Raw genomic sequence first — 20898 nt, forward strand, 5'->3', positions numbered from 1 at the left:
ATCAACACCGCTAAATCCGAGACCATGGATGGATGGATCGATGTTCCTACCCTCACCTATGGTCTCGAGCTGTGGGTGGTGACTGAAAGAACGAGATCGCAAGTACAAGCAGCTGAAATTAGTTCCCCCACTGGGTGTCTAGGCTCCAGGCATGTCCCACTGGGAGGAGTCCTTGAGGAAGACCCAGGACTCACTGGAGAGACTCTGTCCCTTGGCTGGCCTGGGAACTCCCCGGGATTTCCCCGGAAGAGCTGGACAAAGTGGCCGGGGAGAGGGAAGTCTGGGCTTCTCTGTGGTAGAAGATGAATGGACCATCGGGATAATCAGGCCACCTGGATTTATTTTGATTTTATATCAAACAATGTTCAATGAGTGAATACTTCCCTTTGTGCTCCTTTTTCCAAGATAACTTTCACTTTGGATATGTGGCAGTTATTCAACCGTTTAGGAATTACAGTACTGAGAAGCTGACGTCGCAAACTTGAACATGTGTTCATGTGTACACGTGTTCATGTGTTCATGTGTACATGTGTTCATGTGTACATGTGTTCATGTGTTCATGTGTTCATGTGTACGTGTTCATGTGTACATGTGTACGTGTTCATGTGTACATGTGTCCATGTGTTCATGTGTCCATGTGTTCATGTGTACACGTGTTCACATGTACATGTGTACATGTGTACATGTGTACATGTGTCCATGTGTTCATGTGTTCACGTGTACACGTGTTCATGTGTTCATGTGTACGTGTTCATGTGTACATGTGTTCATGTGTTCATGTGTTCATGTGTTCTGGGTCAGGCGGTGAATTACCTGCATTGCTTTATTTGCGTACCAGTACTTTTTAGGTCATCCTTTCAATTCATTTGTATTGACCCTTATTCTCAGGGTGCACCATGTGAAGCTTACCCATTCCTGCAAGAGAGTTTTTATTCTTAAACAAAAACATGATCTATTTTCCACATTGTACATTTTAATCAACAGAGGGAGTGTGTACAAACTGCTTTTCAGTGGAATATTCTTTTACAGGCCCAGTGTGTGTGTGTTTATCTTGACCAAGTTAACACAAGAAGAGATCTTTGTGCAGACCTCAGTGATCGTGACGACATCACAACTCTGTACAAAATAAATATCAGGTTTGGACTGAAGAACTTTCATTTGATGGATGTGGTATTTTCCTGTAAACATATCAATTCACCATCATCATCATCATCATCCTCATCAACAGATTTTGAATTATATTAATATCAGGAGGCGGGTCAGCTCTCTGGAGGCGGCCATTTTGGACCACCATGTATTTACAATAGCTCAATGTTGTGAGTTTTAATGCGAACTGAAGGCTACATAAATAATACGGTAATCATGTAACACTGTGCCTTTAAGGCGGACCTTTCATTATTGTTTTGTTTTTGACAGGAACACGCCTCTTCTTCTTCTTCTCTCCACCTGTTGCGTGTGAGGACTGACCGAAGGGGGCGGGGCTCCCTAAGTAGCCGTGAAGGGAGGCGCGGTTCCAATGGCAGAGGGCGGTGACTGTCACGGTGCCAGCTGAACCGCAGGTCAAAGACCGAGCAGCGGCGACTCTGCGACTTTCTCACAAGCAGCGGGACCTGCGGCGGCTTCAGGCGGCGGCACAGCAGCGCTTCATCGGCTTTAACCAGCGTCCAAGCCTCGGTCTGTGTGTGTGTGGAGGTGTTGGTTTTCCCTCTCTTCTCTGCGGGTGAGAGGCTGTACAATCCTCGGCAGTGTTCTGAGACTGTGCGGCCCCACCGGAACCAGAACCAGCACCAGCACCTTCAGCGCTTCATGGACTAACCTTACATTATCTGTCGCTGAACTCTGAACTCTGGCCTTTTCATGTGACACACACACACACATATTTTTTCCTCCTCACTTTTATATTTTTCCTTCTTTAAACCTGGGCTTAACTTTGCCTGTCGGGGAATAACAGCGTTGGAAGAGCAGACATGACAGCAGAGAAGGAGAAGAAGAGGTAAGAAACATTTTTATCTCAGTGTTTTATTGATTTATTCACTTTCTTCAGAGCGTGTATGTGTGTGTGTGTGTGTGTGTGTTAGAGATACAGAGGGAGACCTGTTGCTGCAGCGGAGCAGCATGTGACTCGGCCTCTGTGTGAGTGTGTGCGTGTGTGTGTGTGTGAGAGAGAGAGTGTGTTTAATTTGGCTATAGTAGAAGGAAAGCCTTGTGACAATGTAAATGTGTTTTTAAAAGCACTAACGATGACAGAGTGGCTGCAATTAGCCTCATCAGAGGTAAGTGCGGGGGTTTCCAGCGGCGCTAAAACACCAACTCGTTGAAAATTGCGTCACTTTAAATGTAACGCAGCCTTTAAAAGGCCTATAAAGGAGTTTATCAGTGAAAAGAACAACAGGTTACATTACCACAAATAATACATTTACGTGTGTTTCTTCACAATGTAGCTCAAAGAAACACTGAAGTTATGGTTATACAAAAGCCTGGATTATACAGCCAACACGTGCACAACAATAACATTTTTAAATAGTCATAATTGATCAATTTGGAAAATTATTAAATTATTCCAGTTAATTGTTCCACAGAGAAGCATCTCAGTGTTTGTACATAAACATTACAAACACATCAATATAAAATGAACCTAATTAACTTTATTTCTATTGAATAATGATACATTGTTGTTGATGTATTGGCCTCAGAGGAGCCACTGCTCCAAACAGGATGCCGTGCAGACACTTCATGTCTGGGATCATACTTCTGTTCACGTGGTCATCCTTGCATTAGAATGTGGTTCACATGTCTCATGTGGTGATTGTTCATCATATTGAACATGATCAATCAAATCATCATGTATTTTAGTCACAACTGAGTTTTAATGCATAACAAGAAAACATTGTTTTTCCTTTAGTCACTGAAAACAGAAACTTTGTGTCTCCAAGGCAACAATCAATAATCGATCAGTGCTGAAGGTCTCCAGCTGCCTGTCACAGACATGTGATACAACCTGCAACTCTGCATTCCTGTAGTGGAGAGGATTTTTGACCACTTTGTGTTCCTCCTCTATTGACATACAGTATATATACATATGTTTATACACACACACACATACAGTATATATACATATGTTTATACACACACACATACATATATACATATGTTTATACACGCACACATACATTACATATATATATGTTTATGCGCACACACACACACACACATACAGTATATATACATATGTTTATGCACACACACATACAGTATATATACATATGTTTATACACACACACGCATACATACAGTATATACATATGTTTATACACACACACACATACAGTATATATACATATGTTTATACACACACACGCATACATATATACATATGTTTATACACACACATATATACATATGTTTATACACACTCATACATATATACATATTTTTATACACACACGTACAGTATATATACATATGTTTATACACACACGCATACATATATACATATGTTTATACACACACATACAGTATATATACATATGTTTATACACACACACACTTATACAGTATATATACACATGTTTATACACACACATACAGTATATATACATATGTTTAAACACATACAGTATATATACATATGTTTATACACACACACGCATACAGTATATATACACATGTTTATACACACACATACAGTATATATACATATGTTTATACACACACATACATATATACATATGTTTATACACACATACATATAATTATACATACATACATATATACATATGTTTATACACACACACACACAAATATATACATATGTTTATACACACACAGACATACATATATACATACAGTATGTTTATACACACACACACACACACACACACAGACATACATATATACAGTGGTGCGCTGTCAGGGCCAGCAGGGCCTTCTCTGCTGGCCATGACAATATCAAAAAAGTATTTTTTTATTATAATAATAATTATTATTATTATTATTATTGTTATTATTATTTTTTAATAATCAAATGTATGTGTGTCTGAACAACAGTCTGAATTCAATTACTTTTTCAGTATGTTATGATTATATTTCCAGAAAGAATATGGTTATTATTTGTGAAGCTGAGCTGGATTTTCCTGGATGTCATTAAACGCATCATAGCTCAGTGGACCTGCTCTAGTAGAATTGCTGGCCTATCGTTGAAGCTGCCATTTCCTATTTGGTTATAACTTTGACTGACGTGTGTCGTGTACAGAACGCCCCAGGCCCAGTGATGTGTCTGGCGCTAGCCCCCGCTGTTGTCATCATCAACGACGTTTGAACCTTTGGCGGGTTTTGAAGTAAGCTATGATCACTGCATTAACACCACCGATCCATCATGTTTCTGATCTCCTTCGTGTGCACTTTTCACGGCGATCGTTTGGAGAAAAGAAGGAAATTATTTCAAGAGGAAGACCTACACCGAAGAGTTACATCATTTACGGTAGTTCGAGTGTTAATGATAAATTGATAACATTTTTTAGAAGTGGTGAGGACAAAACTGTTGATCATAAATAGTGCCGGGGACGTGTTCCCCGCGTAGCTGACGCCTGTGAAATTGCGGTTGCTGAGTGACATAACGGAAGATGTTTTGGTAATGATGCAGTAGCCTATCAGTGGTGTGCGTGTGCGCTATGGTTGTTGCAGATCAACTGTCTCGTGAATATAGTGCATAATATTGTGTCTTGTATGTGGTTGTGTTTTTTTTACTGAAGGCCCTGACTGAAACCCCACGGTACGCTCCTGCATATATACATATGTTTATATACACACATACACATTTATACATATGATTATACACACACACACACACATATGTATATACATATGTTTACACACATACACATTTATACATATGATTATACACACACACACACACATATGTATATACATATGTTTATACACACACACAGACATACATATATACATATGTTGAAACACACACACACACATACATATATACATACATATGTTTATACACACACATACATATATACATATGATTATTCACACACACATATGTATATACATATGTTTATACACACACAGACATACATATATACATGTGTTTATACACACACATACATATATATATATATACATATGATTGTACACACACATTCATATATACATATATTTATACACACACATACATATGTATACACATATGTTTATACACATACATACAGTATATATACATACGTTTATACACACACACACACACACACACACATAGATATACATTTGTATCTACACACTCACACACACACACATGCGTGTATTATATTTAAATATATATGTAGTGTTGTGCATGTTGTGAGTGGTGATGAGGTCATGGGCCCCATGTTGCATAATGATGCTTGTACCAGTGTCTCCATTACTGATTGACCACGCTGCTGTTTTCACAGTCACATCACAGACGGTGAAAATGTGCTAAAATCTATGTAAACAAAGCAGTTACAGCAGCAGCAGTAACAGCAGCCGCAGTAACAGCAGCAGCAGTAACAGCAGCAGCAGCAGCAGGGACAGATATCCATGTTTATCCTGTCGACCTCGTGACTGCGTCCTCATCAGTGTTGAGCAGGAATCATTACTCAGCAATATATTACTGTGATATGATGACTTTGCACAATAGTGTAAGGAATAACAGTTACAACAGTAGATAGTCTGTATTTCTCTTATAAAGAAAAATATGAGTTTAATGAATGGGTACTTCATTATCTCCTTTATTATTACATGTAATGCTTTGTGACATCATTAAGATGACTTGCTGTTGCCATAATGAAAATAAACGGTGAAAGTTGGACGAGACAGATTTTGCATTTGTGCAATTCTGCAGTTTTATGGTCATTGTTCCAACAAAGTGGATTCAAATATAAAAGAAGGTTATTGTACAAGTATTTGTATTTAAAATGAAATTCAGTGATAGATCAAAAAATAAAACTACAGTATTCTTTCACTTGTTTTGAACATTACATGTAATAGCAGACGCTTTTATCCAAAGCAACTTACAATGGTATTAAGTACAATCAGCCAGGGGTGGAGTCGAACTTGCGACCATCGCGACCATGGTGTCTTTCGCACACAGGGTATTGGTCTTAATCACTGAGCCACTCTACCCCCTACGACATGGACATGAACATGGACATGGACATGGACACGGACACGGACACGAACATGAACAGGTTTTCATCAGCCATTTTAGACAAAGTGTCCTGAAAGTATGTGAGAGGTCACTGTCTTTCTGCTCCACTTGTTATTGTGTGTTTGTTATCCAGTAACACTCGCTGCTGCTGCTGTCACTGCTGCTGCTGTTACTGCTGCTGTTACTGCTGCTGCCTGTAGTCACAGCTGTGCTGATAAAGCAGCATGATTCATGATGTGGATGTGGTGTTTATTTATATTGTATTTATTTTGGAGCGCTTTCATGAGTCTATAACTCACGTTGACACGGGAGGACATACTCGCTGCAATGTTTACGTGTAAGTGTCCACTTACTGTCACTGCTGCCGCTGACACTAAACAAATGTGAAACTTTCCTAGTTTTCTTTTTGCTTTCTCTTTTGACATTTCCTGTAATACACGCCAAACAAAGGTGCATAAAAATCTAAATGTGACTTTGTTTTTACAATGAAACAATGATATCATTCAGAAATATTTATAGCATGTATTGATTAGTTAATTATCATTATCACTGTACATGAACTGGACTATTTATTTAATTCATTCATATTTTTTCTTGCATTAATTGATTTTTATATAACCTAGTATTCATAGTCATTTGTCCAGTTTTAACTCATTTTTTTCAAAGACAAACCTGTCATATAAATGAGTCAAACTTGACTTGAAGTATATTTGGTTGCTTATTTTTAGCATAAAAAATAAATTTTAGCTCAGTACTTCTGTCTAAATAAAATGCCTTCAGGATTCATTAAAGAGAATTTGAATTAAATAAGATATCAAACTTATGTGTGTGTATGTGTGCTGGCCTCATGATTTGATTCTGATATCACGATGCAATGTGTTGTGAATTTACTAATTCATTAGTAATTCATTTACTAATTTTTGCCATGTTAATTTCATGCAGTCTATGGTTCATTTCGTCAAGTGGAAAGTACCAAATGCTAATGGGGGTGTTTTCAGAGCACCTGTGTTTCACATGTAACAGCGTGTCTTCAGAGAACACCCCCCTTGTTTTCACTATTTTGGATTAGCCCAACCCACACAGGGTGAGTGTAAACCCGGAGACTGGGGTGTGCTTTTTGGGGTGTAATTAAAAAACGGAGGCTGTTGAAAGTCGACAGGTGGCGCTGGTTTATGAAATAATGTTGTTTTAGCAGCTTGCCTCATGATGAGCTAGCGTGGTGCTAACGGCTAACTCGCGCTCGCCGTGTGGCTTCGTAGCCTCTGATTTCAGAGGTTAAAGAAAAATGTTTAACCTCTGAAATAGCAGTAGCACATGCATCCAACACGCAGAGGCCACGTGCTCACAACGGGCACTGCATGGATAGAAGAGCTGGAGCGGAATGGACTGTTGTATCAGAGCGATTATATCAGAGATTTTAGAGGCACTCCGATATAATCCCATACTCGTTTTTTGGCTGATATCGGACCGATAACCGACATCAATATCAGATCGGGACATCCCTAGTTTACATCAAACATGCTAATAGTTAACATTATTTCCACAGTGTTATATTGTAATATACCAGAATATACCATGCTTCTCAAACAGAGGTACGCAAGGTTCCTCTCGTGGTACTTGGAGGAAAATCATCAATAGTCTTATAATAGTCTTTATAGTCTGTATAAAGCAGGGAATGTGAAGCAAATGAAATAAATAACAAAATAATAATAATAACGTAAATAACAGTTATACAGTTGTACAGTCACCACAGTTATCTCTGATGCATTGACTTATATTAATTTCCTGGAGACTTACTCTTACCTTAACCACAATTACTACTGGCCTAATCCTAACCCTGACCCTAACCTTACCCTAACCCTAACCTCAACCTAACCTTAAAACATGTCTTCACCTTAAAATGTAGTCATTTACGTTGTGGGGACTTGATTTTTGTCCCAACAAGGAAGACAAGTCACCATAATTTGACCGTGTAAACAGTTTTAGGTCCCCACAACATTAGTAATACCCGCACACACACACACACACACACACACACACACACACACACACACACACACTGTGTTTACTGTAGACACACACGCGCACACACACACTGTGTTTACTGTAGACACACACACACACATGCACACACACACACCTGTCCTCTCTGTGAAGTTTGAAAGCAGCTAGCCTGTTAGTTAGCCATGCTAAACCATCATATTTATTTCACCACAAACGTCAGATCAACGATTGAGCCGTGTCGATGTGAACTCGTCCTCTCACTGACTGCTGCAGTGTCTGTGAAAACGACATGAGCAGGATAAGAATAAAAATAATAATGACACTAATCAATCAATAAAACTGTGCTGTCAGGGAAACTGAGGTGTGACATTTGACACATCAGCTGTGTTGATGTGGCAGCAGCAGATGATATCTGAGCCGTGAAGTGATACATTCATAATAACACAACAATGAATGCACAGTGTTGTGATTGTGTCTCACGTGGTGATGCTCCATCATGATTTGAATCTATTACGCTGCATCCACAATAACGTTGTTATTTGCTTTAGTTTCAGTTTTAATGCAGTTGCTTTTATTTGATGGAGCGCCGACTGCGGCCTCCACCTCCACATTTGTAAATGTTCATGTGAATCGTTTAAATTGTGGCCTGAACCTCACCAGAAATAACTGTCGGGGGCCAGTGTGGAAATCCACACGCTCCTTTCAACATGTGATTCCGCTGGAAACAATGTTCAAAGGTCAAAGTGCAGGGCAGCTGCCAGGCACACAGAAATGACTGATCACTATTATCATAGCAGGTGTGTAACAGTTTATTCTGCTACAGTGTGTGGTCACAACCTGGCAACATAAAAGTAAACCCCCAATTTAATCTTAAGTAAAGATAAAAATTGTTATTGTGTAGATTAATTCGTCCTCATTTTCCTGTCATTAAAACTCTTACAGTGAAGTCCACGTCCATCCGTGTGTATGTGTGTGTGTGTGTGTGTGTGTGTGTGAGTTTTTAAAGTCCGCTCAGTCAGTGAAGACTCGATGTGTGTATCACAGGGTTTTGATGTTTTTTTTTTATTTTTTTATTTTTAGGCCTTAAAAAAACCTAACGTTAAAATGTAAGGTGTGGAATAAACGTAGTTAAGTATTATTTATGGTAAAGTTATTTTCAACCTACAAACAGCCAGTAGATGGCAGTACACTTGGCTGTGGGGAAACGTTAGCTTCTATAATTTAAAGTTAAATGTAAAGATGCTCTACACATTCATGACTAGATAACACAACTAAATTATATATTTTAAAATATTAGACAGATAATTAGAGATCTCCTATTATAGTGACCAGAGTTTTATTATGTGTTGCATATTTTTGCTCTAATTTCCATATCTCATACATCTTTTTTTTCTTGTATTATAACTTTGAAACTCTCATCACTAACGTTTTGCATTTCGATGCTTTAAGATGCTCAAAACATCGTTTTTCTAACCTTTGGTAACATAGAGTAGACAGATGCAAATACATTAATTTACTTTCTGGTATAAATTTCAAGTCTGTTGTACTTGACATTGGTCTTAAATATTATGAAATTGTATTTGCTGTTGTAAAAAGCTGCAGAAAGTCACACTTGGAAGTTTACTCTTTAACATTCCAAGTGTGACATCTTTTTTTTAGGTCTTTGTAAAACACAGTTGTGGCTCATGAATCCTCGTCGTAGGTTTTTGCTTTTGGTGCAAAATGTGGAAAAGAGACGACATCGAAACAGTGATTTTTTTTTTTCATTGTCATGAAGAGCAGTTTTTTTAAAAGCAACAGAGAAATGATCGCGGGGACAAAGAGGTGATGATGCAGGAGTAAGTGTAGAGTAAGCCTGTCGGTTCTGTTCACACAGAGAACCAGTCAGCCTCCGCACTGCTACCCCAACGTCACACCACTTACAGCAGGCGCTGCTCAACCTGCCCCGTCACAGCTCTGAGATCTACTGCCCTCACAGTCCGGAGCTTCTGCTACTTCATAGTGTCGTGTGTCAGGACAAAGCTGTTCTTTAGTAAATGTGTGTGTACGAGGTCAGCATGTGCTCTGATGTAAAATGAAACAAAGATATCACAGACTTAAGCTTGACTTCATGTTTCCCTTAAAATTATCACATGTAAAATCCTGTTAAATATATAAGAACAATGATCTTTTTAGTGAAGTACATCTGTCTGATGTTCACAGAATCAGAGATTCAAGTTCAGAGAAGCCAATTACAGTATTGTATTTGAATTTTCTATTCAACGTATATAAATATTTCATAATATTTTCAGATTTCCATGTGACATTGATGGAAAGTTTAGAAATATATATATACGTATATATATACATATATGTATATATATGTATATATATATATATGTATGTATATATATAAAAGTCCACTTGTTTCCTGTAGAGAGGAAAACAAACATATGGAGTTGATCGCGGCCAGACAAAAAAATAAGAGATTAAAGGGTGAACACTGAGATTACCGTGGGTAATTAAGTGAAGTGCTACAGATACAGATGCAGGATGTTTTTCAGCTATGGGACTGTTGTGGTTTGTTCTCTGAGGACCAGCAGGGGCCCGAGAAAACCCTGGAACTTTAACTGAACCTGAACAGTAGTAGTGACCCTGTTCAATTACAATGATTTTGTTTTGGTAATGTGACTTACATTATTATGTTGTTGTTGGGGAACCAACTTTATGAATTTTGAATATTAATAATTACTGATGGAATAATTCATTATTTATTAAGAAATTGAGACTTGAGTCTGTTGCTCAGGTTCCTCTTTACAAAGTTAGCTAGTTGGAGCTAACCTGGCTCTGGATCTTAGGCTCTGGTGTCTCTGCCTCTGATGGGTCTGCCTGGAGATCATCACAGAGGATTCTCTTTCTGCTCTGTACTGAACGATCTTCAGCTGAAGAGCTGATGTCCGTGTGTCCTTCCTGCACCCAAACCGACTGGAGAAAGAAGAAGAGTCAGAGTCTTTGAGGAGAAGACAAAGTCTTATGGTCCTCGTCCTCCATCTTGAATGAGCTGATCCCCAACACCAGCATCACGACTTCATGACACCCGGGACCAGAAGTAAATGGACCACGGAAGAAGGTGACAGTGTCATAAAGGTGGACAGACGACTCTTCCACATTCTTTGTTCTCAGATATCGGTCATTTGACATCTTTTAAAACACAAAGCTGTGAACACCTAACCTAGACCTAACTCTCCAAGTGTATAACAAATATTTAGCTTCTGATCCAGTGATTCTGACCGTGACTAATGCTGAGTGTCCAATCAGATCATCATCCATGAGTCAACGATTGTCTTGTAACTTATGGACGACTGCAGAATTGCTGCGTCACGATATTTGTGTGTATCTGTGATTCCCACCACTGACATTAAAGGTAAAGATATGGAGAGGATTATTGTGGATATTGATCGGTGTTAATTGGCAGCAGTGACTTCAACATCAGCTCAGTGTGTGCGTCACGCCGTGTCCACCTGAAGTGTGACCTGACATCATGTACCAGTGAGCGTTATGATTGGACAGAAAGCTAAGATTACAATAAGAGATAAACAGTTCAAGCTGCAGGAGGCAGGATTGTTGGAAAGCATTTATTTGTCGTTCTCTCCTGCTGAAAGGTTATTATGGGGTTATTAAACACTAATGTCCTGCCTGTACTGTATTTTCTCAAATTATTATTATTATTTTTTGTCTTTATTGGATCGGACAGAGTTGTGTGAAAGGGGGAAACACAACAGACCACAAAGGACCACGGGTGGAATCAAACCCAGGTGGTTTCAATGCTCCTTCAAAGCTCAGCGGCGCTCCTTGCATAGTGTACCTTTAACACAAAGACAGTGTTAAACCCAGGAATATGGATTCTTATTTGACCTAAACCAGGTCCTTCAATAAGGACCTGCTGTTTATCCTTTCACTCATTACTGACTGACTTATTTACTCACTGAAACTTCTGCAGCTTTTACCTTGAAACATAGAAGAAACAAACTTGTGCTGTTTCTCTTCTCTTTTGTTTTAATCACTCCGTTAAAACCAATATTCAGACACACAGTGAGTTTGTAAATATGAAGCTGTAGCCTGAGGGCGCTGGCAGCCTCTCACACTGCAGGTGTCAACAAGTATTCTCAGAGGTGAAGTGAGGAGGTGTCAACAAGTATTCTAAAGTGAGGAGGTGGTGTGAGGAGGTGTCAGCAAGTATTCTGAAGTGTGGAGGTGAAGTGAGGAGGTGTCAACAAGTATTCTCAGAGGTGAACTGAGGAGGTGAAGTGAGGAATTGAAGTGTGAGGAGGGGAAGTGAGGAGGTGTCAGCAAGTATTCTGAAGTGTGGAGGTGAAGTGAGGAGGTGGTGTGAGGAGGTGTCAACAAGTATTCTCAGAGGTGAACTGAGGAGGTGAAGTGAGGAATTGAAGTGTGAGGAAGGGAAGTGAGGAGGTGTCAACAAGTATTCTCAGAGGTGAAGTGAGGAGGTGGTATGAGGAGGTGTCAACAAGTATTCTCAGAGGTGAAGTGAGGAGGTGGTATGAGGAGGTGTCAACAAGTATTCTCAGAGGTGAAGTGAGGAGGTGGTATGAGGAGGTGTCAACAAGTATTCTCAGAGGTGAAGCGAGGAGGTGGTGTGTGGAGGTGATGTGAGGAGCTGGTGTGTGGAGGTGAGGTGAGGTGAAGTGAGGAGGTGAAGTAAGGAGGTGAAGTAAGGAGGTGAAGTGTGGAGGTGGTGTGAGGAGGTGAGGTGAGTAGGTGAAGTGAGTAGGTGAAGTGTGGAGGTGAGGTGAGTAGGTGGTGTGTGGAGGTGAAGTATGGAGGTGAAGTGAGGAGGTGGTGTGTGGAGGTGAGGTGAGGAGGTGAAGTGTGGAGGTGGAGTGAGGAGTAAGTAGGTGAAGTGAGGAGGTGAGGTGAAGAGGTGAAGTGAGGAGGTGAAGTGTGGAGGTGAAGTGAGGAGGTGGTGTGGGAAACCTGTCGGCTTCTTTCCCTTTGTTAATTTGATCTCCTCAGTCTCTCTGTTGTTTTTCCTCATGTATCTTTTTGTTTGCACCATATTCTCTCACATTTATTCCAGACTCCCTGCTGTGTGCTTTGCCTCCCCCTGCTCGTGTTGTTGCCCCCCCTCCTCCCCCGTTCCTCCATGTTTGAGGTCATTTGACCAAACCTATATGTCCCTCTCTCTGCGTCTTCAGAACTCTGTGTCCCCGCCTTTTCCTATTTCCTTTCCACCAGCTCCCACTCTTCCTCTTCCCATGCTCCACAATCCACTGTGTTTCACCTGGCTCAGGTCCAGGACCCTGCATACTCCTTCAGACTCCTCAAGACTCCTTCAGACTCCTGCAGACTCCCCCAGACTCTTGCAGACTCCTGCAGACTCCCCCAGACTACTCCAGACTCCTGCAGACTCCTCCAGACTCCTCTAGACTCCTCTAGACTCCTCCTGACTCCTCCTGCTTGTAAACTCAGCTGCAGACTCAGTCACGTGATGTAAGCTGCAACTAAAGATTATTTTCATCTTCTGTTATTTCCTGGATTCATTGAGTCCTTGTTTGGACTGTGACAGGTCAATGCAAAGAAACCAGAAAATATTCACATGAACTTTGTGAAGCTGAAAAATCTAATTAACTTTATATGAATTATTGAAAAAAGACTCAAACTGATTCATCGATGTATTGATTAATAATCCATTCATCGAATATTCGTCTCCTCTGTGGCAACAGTGTTGGTTGAGGTTGTGGGTCTGTTAAATGTGTGTGTGTGTGTGTGTGTGTGTGTTTAAGTTGCGTTGTCGTGTGCTTGTTCATCCATTCACACACATGTAACATTCTGCTTGTAAGAACGTCCAGTAAAGGACAACAAAGCGAGTGAATTGTGGTCATGTGAAGTGGTGAAAGATGATTGTCTCCCTCTCAGTTTGCTGCCCTCTCCATGGAGTGACTTTGTGTTTGTGAAAATGAAGCAGTGCTCAGCTGTGTATGTGGGCTTGTTTTCTACCCCCACTCCTCCCTCCTGAAGAACAAGTTCTAAACCTTCAGAGAATGAATGCCTCCAAAGATTCTTGCAGATAAATGCTGACATTGATTGTAAAAGCAGATAAGTAAATGTTGCACACACACACACACACACATGTTCTGTAAACTGGTAAATGAGAAGAATAAGTGGGACAAAAAATAAACCTGCATTCCTTTCTTCTTAAGTCTCAGAATCCTTTTCTATAGATTACACGCAGTCTGCCGTGTGTTCACTTTGCATTTCAGGACATGGTTTTGTCCTTTGCTGTCACATGTGTCGTCACATGTGTCGTCTCATGTGTCGTCACAGCTGTGATCACGGTCCATAAAACAAGCATGCCAGTCACCTCACACCACCACAAATAAACTTCAAATTTAAACCATGCATCAAAACAAGAAGAGGAAGCCAAACCAATGATCATTAGCGACCGTTACATTCCGCTACATTTACACTATGACTTCCTGTGTTATGAGTACTGCTACGACCAGAGGGGAACAGTGACGTGATTTCATCGTCAACTGAGGCATGTCTGGTTGTAGCAGGTTGTTGAAGTGATGTATTATTTGATACATTCTGAATGGCTTCTGGTGAAGATAGCAGACTGTTCAATAAAGTGGCAGCTTGGTTGAGGCGCTCTCGTTCTCTCCCAGCCGTCATGATGCGCTACCTGTTCACAGTTCCTGCTTTTCCTCACATGACCGGAAGGCCTTCCACTCTCACACATACTTTTTTTGTACCTTGCATTCACTCAAAAACACTTCACACACACACATGCACAAAAAGTGTATGTGACAGCCAAAAATAGTGAATATGGAATATGAGAGCTAAAAAAAAAAGTGAATGTGAGAGCGAAGAAAAGTGAATGTAAAAGCTAAAAAAAGTGTATGTCAGAGCCAAAAATAGTGAATGTGAGAGCTAAAAAAAGTGAATGTAAGAGGTGGTATTTTCTAGTGTATTTAAAATATTGTGACAGAATGAGTAAAATATGACTTTTTCTCTTTAAAGTTGAAGACAAGGTTCATTGTTAACAGAAAAACACAAAGCGTTGTGTATTAATATTATATTAATACATGTTGTACTTTGTTTTATTTAAGTTATTAAGTTATTGTCCAGTCCCAAATAATTACAGAGAGTTAGAGAATGTTAATGAACAAACCCCATCATCAACCCCAAGGAGCTCACCCATCATCCACCTATCACCCATCTCTCATCCATCCATCATCCATCCATCACCCATCCATCCATCATCATCCATCCATCACCCATCTATCATCCATCCATCACCTATCCATCATCCATCCATCACCTATCCATCATCCATCCATCACCTATCCATCATCCATCCATCACCCATCCATCATCAATCCATCACCCATCCATCCATCCTTACCACTCCATGGATTGCTCAGTGCTCAGTGAGATGTTCAAAGCTTGGGATTTGTATTTTATTTTATAACCTAACCCTTTAATGTATCCCTGGTTTGTCTGGTGAGACCATGTCACCCTATGTCAGCTGGGATTGGCACCAGCAACCCACATGGCCCTCAGGTGCAGGATAAAGTGGTAGAAGATCACCTTTCATATTAAAACGTAACAAAATAGGAACAAATGGACATGAAGTATCACACTTACATAATCCTGTTTAACCCTGTCTAACCTGGTTTAACCCTGTCTAACCTGGTTTATCCCGGTTTAATACTGTTTAACCTGGGCCACAGAGTTCATTCACTTCACTGATGGAGGTTTGAGTCACACTACCTGTGTTCTCTCTCTCTCTCTCTCTCTCTCTCTCTCAGTCTGTCTATCCCGACCATCAGTGTTTTGTGGGAGGGTTTGTTTGTGCCAGAATTACTCTGTGTGTGTGTGTGTGTGTGTGTGTGTGTGTGTGTGTGTGTGCGTGCCTCTCTTTCATGGACTATCAGGATCATCAGCAATCTCCAGCATCGTTCTTCCCTTGATTGAGCTGAAGTCGGGGCCCCTGTCTGGGATGGCTGTTTGTTCTGCTGTGTGTGTGTGTGTGTGTGTGTGGGGGGGGGGTGTTGGCTGTGTTTCCAGAACTCCATGTTCCGCAGGATCACAGATTAGCCAGCGTTGTATTGTTGCTCTGTGTTTGTGTTCGGCCAGGCGCCACAACTACAGGAAGACCCACTGTAAGCAAGGAAAGGTGTGTGTGTGTGGGGGGGGGGTGTGGGCAAACTGTTTGGACTCGTTTGACCCAAAATATCTTTATATTGGAGAGTAGAATCTTTCATTCAGAGTAAAAATGAAAGATTAAAGACCACAAAGATATGAATAGTAACTAAAGGTTAAGAACACATGATTTACAGTTCACAACGAGCTCTGTTCATAACAGATGATCATTTCATCTTCTGTGGATGATTAGTGGAAACAGTCTGGAGTTCCAGTTTTTGTGCTACAACAGCCAAAACATGTCCTCTCTGTCTGTCTCTCTCTCTCTCTCTCTCTCTCTCTCCCCCTCCCTCTCCCTCTCTCTCTCTCTCTCTCGCTCTCTTTGTCTCTCTCTCTCTCTCTCTCTCTCTCTCTCTCACCTCAGTGTTACACCTGCTCTTGTTACCTGACCTGTTTCCTATAAGCACCTCTTTGCTTGTTATCACAACCATCAACCATCAGTCTGTGTGTGTGTGTGTGTGTGTGTGTGTGTGTGTGTGTGTGCGTGCGTGCGCGTTCACACGGTGGTTCAGCGCACACACTTGTAGCCACACTGTAGACGGGGTTGTTCGTCTCTTCTGATTTATTGACACCTGCACTGTGGAAGTTTCAGGTGTCAACATGTTGACTTCAGAGTCTTTCATTCACTGTCAGGTTTAATGAGGATAATCATGGTTTTTTTTTCAGCCATTATAATTATCAACAACAATCACCACTTTTTTTGTCCACAAACCAAAAGTGATTCAGTTTCAGTGAACGAATAATAATCAGTTGATTGATAATCTTTCGAGCCCTAGTTTGGTATTGATTTTACTGGCTTTTATTGTTGTATGATGCAGAATAATACTTTGATTACTTACATTTAGAAACAACACAATTAGTGTATTGGAATAAATGATGGTTTGTTTTGTATTTCAGTCTGTGTTCAGCAGGTTCATTGTTGACCACATGAGCAAAGATGACCTGAAGCTATTTCACAGTCTCTGTAAGGCTCCTCCCATTTTGACAGATTTTTTACATGTACACGGTTTATGTGTCAACCTATAGCAAAATCAAGCTTTGCCAAACATTGTGGGTCGGTAACTTTACTTGCTCACATGACGTATCGCAGAAGTTGAGAAAAGTATACGTCACCATGATTTGGACTGTACGTCATCGACAACACTCTGATTCGTTAGCTGTGTATTTGTCAGAAGAGAAAAACATCCATGAGCCGTTAACCTGCAACTGCCTCTAGAGATGGATTTAAATATTTAAATTTATGAGGTTTCTTGAATGCATGTCGAAGCTGATCCCACAGAGGTGGGATGACATTTCCCAGTGTCTTTGAATACGTCTTGCAGGTTAGCTGCTAATCTTAGCTCAACATGTGCTGGACTTTAGAACATTGGTATCTGGTGTGTTTGTAAATCTAATAGTAACATTTCAGTTGTCAATTTATATGAAAAAAAATTTAATTAGATTATATTAAATGAGACTTGTGCATCCATTAAACTACGGAAAACATCAAGAACAGCAGTTTACAAATTGTATTTTCTCTATAATGAGTGGAACTTTAATCAAATTTATGATGTAAACGACATCTTTTTATGATTTTACTTTGATAGAGTTCCTTCTTTCTCTAGTGCGTGCACCTTTATTTAATGTGAGTCAACAATCATTTATTTAGCTTTTCATGCTTTTATCGAAATGTTCCAAAAATAATATCAGTAGTTTGTTAGCACTCATTTTTAAAAGGCCACCTCACAGTTCTATGGAAGCACATGAAGCTCATTTTCTTTCATTACACCAGCCCTGATGCAGTTTGTGATAATTCCCAACAACACACACTCGATCTCCTCACGTCTGCAGGCGGACACAAACAGATGAAGCATTGTGCGGCGCAGATGGAGACAGCTACAGGGGAAAAAACTGTTATTAACCGTCTCGTTACTGCCAGCACAGAAACACAAGGACACAAGATGTCCAGCGGCTCTGTCCTCTCTGAGTGTTTGCCTTTTGTCTCACGTCCCCTCAGGCTTGTGTGTTTACGCACTGACTGACAAGTTAATCACAGACAGAGAAAGACGAGTGATTGTAAAAAAGCTGTGAGTGAGTGGAGAAAGTCAGAATGAACAGGTGTTGATGGAGGAGGTGAGAGTTACTGTCACACCATCTACATTCTGAAATTTATATAATCAACTTTGAATGAACTTGGTTTTTAAAGGTAAAGTTTGTAAGTTCTAGCGACATCTATAGGATAAACTCAAGATTGCAAAGTAACGCTCCTCTGCTCACCCTGAACACTATGATCATGATGCTGTCGTCTCCTTTTACGACCATGTCAACAGACGAGGCTCGCACATAAAGACACACTTCAGACTTGTTTGTTGTTGTATAGATCAGTGATGTGTGTGTGATAACTCAAACTTTTATACTTTATTTGTATTGTTTGTGGGAATGTTCACACGTCTTAGCTGCATGTGTCAGGGAAAAGCTCAGTTGTTCCATTGTGTAACTTTCCTGTATGATTTCTATCCAATCAAGGATTGTTGGGGACTCCTTGTCCCCAATAATCAATTTTCTAGCTTTTTTGCGGCTTGCTAATAATATTTGTAGCAAATATCTTTTCCGGCTTTTCCGGCAAAGAAGATATATTAGGACATTTGAACCAAAAGATATGAAAATGACCACAGTCTCCAGCACTGACCGCGTTCACGTCTGTTGTAATACGTTGAGAATATTTTTCCAAGTAAATTCCCTCCAAAGAGCTGAGCTTGAAGTGGGAGCTTGTGTCTTAATCATCTACAGATCATGTGAATGAGCTTCCTTTTCCCATCTTGATTGAACATACATCGTAGAAAGTCGTGGTTCTAATATTTTCATCTTCATATCATTATAAAAGATATCTGAATAAGTCATTTTTCTCTAAGTTTAATGTTTCTTTGAGTTTGTGAAAGCTTTTTAAACCTTTGTTGGAAGATATTTGACAGTATGAAGTGATGCCTTCACCTGTTCACCTGCCTTCAGCAGTTAAATCTACTGTCCAGTGCAGCCGGAGTCAATTCTGGGTCAAATGCCACACATCGTAGTAATCATGCGTTTCTTTCAAAGTTCAAGTTTTTAAATTCTTTATGCCAGAGATTCAGATGGACTGTAGTCCAATGGTTCCGCTTTCTCAGACGATGTGATTATCCGTGTTGCTGTCAGGTGGTGTTGGGTGGTTCAGTCTATCCGGCAGGGAGTGTGGATAGATGTTACAGTTACTGTTGAGGAAGTTTATGTATCTCGTATGAACAAAGCTATGGTTGTGTTCCTTAAGAGTGAGCCACTGGTTTACAAGCTGTTTGAGAGTGGTGTGTTCATTCAGCCTCCGGCGTGGCGGGACGCTGGGGCAGGGGCTGGTGAGTTTGCGCCAAGGGGCTCTCAAAGCCGACATTGAAACCTCCACCTACATGCTTCACCACCTCATGAAAACCATCTGGGAGGAAGAAAATGTCTCATCTGACTGGAAGGATGGCCACATTGTCAAAATCCCAAAGAAAGGAGACCTCCGGGAGTGTAAAAACTACAGAGGAATAATGCTCCTGTCAACACCTGGGAAGGTTCTCAACCATATACTGCTGGAAAGACTCCAGAAGGGAGTCGATGAGAAACTGAGGGAAAACCAGGCTTGCTTTCAGAACAACAGATCCTGTGGAGACCAAATCGCCACCCTTAGGATTATTATTGAACAGTCCATTGAATGGAACTCGCCGATCTACGTAAATTTTATAGATTTTGAAAAAGTGTTTGACAGTGTGGATTGGGAAATGCCGTGGAAACTGATGGCCCACTATGGGATCCCAGCAAAAATCATAAAGATCATCAAGAACACATATCAAGGGACAAGATGTCAAGTCCTCCACGAAGGAAGCATATCAGAGGCGTTTGAGGTCCTGACTGGTGTGAGGCAAGGATACCTGCTCTCCCCCTTTCTTTTCCTCCTTTGCATAGACTGGGTGATGAAATAAACCACCAACAATAGACGAACCGGCATACAGTGGAGTCTGATGAAGCAGCTAGAAGATCTAGATTTTGCTGATGACCTAGCACTGCTGGCACACACACACCAGCAGATGCACGAAAAGTCTGGAAAACTGGTGGAAATGGCTGTCCTGTTCGGACTCAAAATAAACGCATCAAAACAAAGGCCATGCGCATCAACAGCAACAACAACACACCCATCACCATGGATCAAAACCCGCTAGAGGATGTAAACAGCTTCACTTACCTTGGTAGCATCATTTCTGTTGAAGGTGGTACGGAGGATGATGTCAAGGATCGGAAAGGCAAGGACAACATTCAACATGCTAAACAACATCTGGAAGCAAAAAATCTGTCACTCAAGACCAAATTACAAATCTTCAACTCAAACGTAAAGACTGTTCTACTTTATTGTTCAGAAACCTGGAAAATCTCTACCACCATACTCAATAAACTACAGACCTTCATGAACCAGTGCCTCAGACGACTCCTGAGAATATTCTGACCCAACACCATCTCTAATG

The 20898-nt window shown here is 40.5% G+C and overlaps 1 protein-coding gene across 1 annotated transcript in view; it reads left to right on the plus strand.

The window, feature by feature from the left end:
* The first annotated feature begins 1519 nt into the window (after positions 1-1519).
* The window catches only part of epas1b (endothelial PAS domain protein 1b), an 83582-nt gene continuing 64203 nt past the window's right edge, over positions 1520-20898 (plus strand). The window contains exon 1 of the mRNA XM_058650896.1: positions 1520-1993. Coding sequence (XP_058506879.1) covers positions 1968-1993 — 26 coding nt within the window. The 5' untranslated portion in view covers positions 1520-1967. The remainder of the gene's footprint in view (positions 1994-20898) is intronic.

Source organism: Solea solea, chromosome 15 (assembly GCF_958295425.1).
Source record: "Solea solea chromosome 15, fSolSol10.1, whole genome shotgun sequence".
NCBI lineage: Eukaryota > Metazoa > Chordata > Actinopteri > Pleuronectiformes > Soleidae > Solea > Solea solea.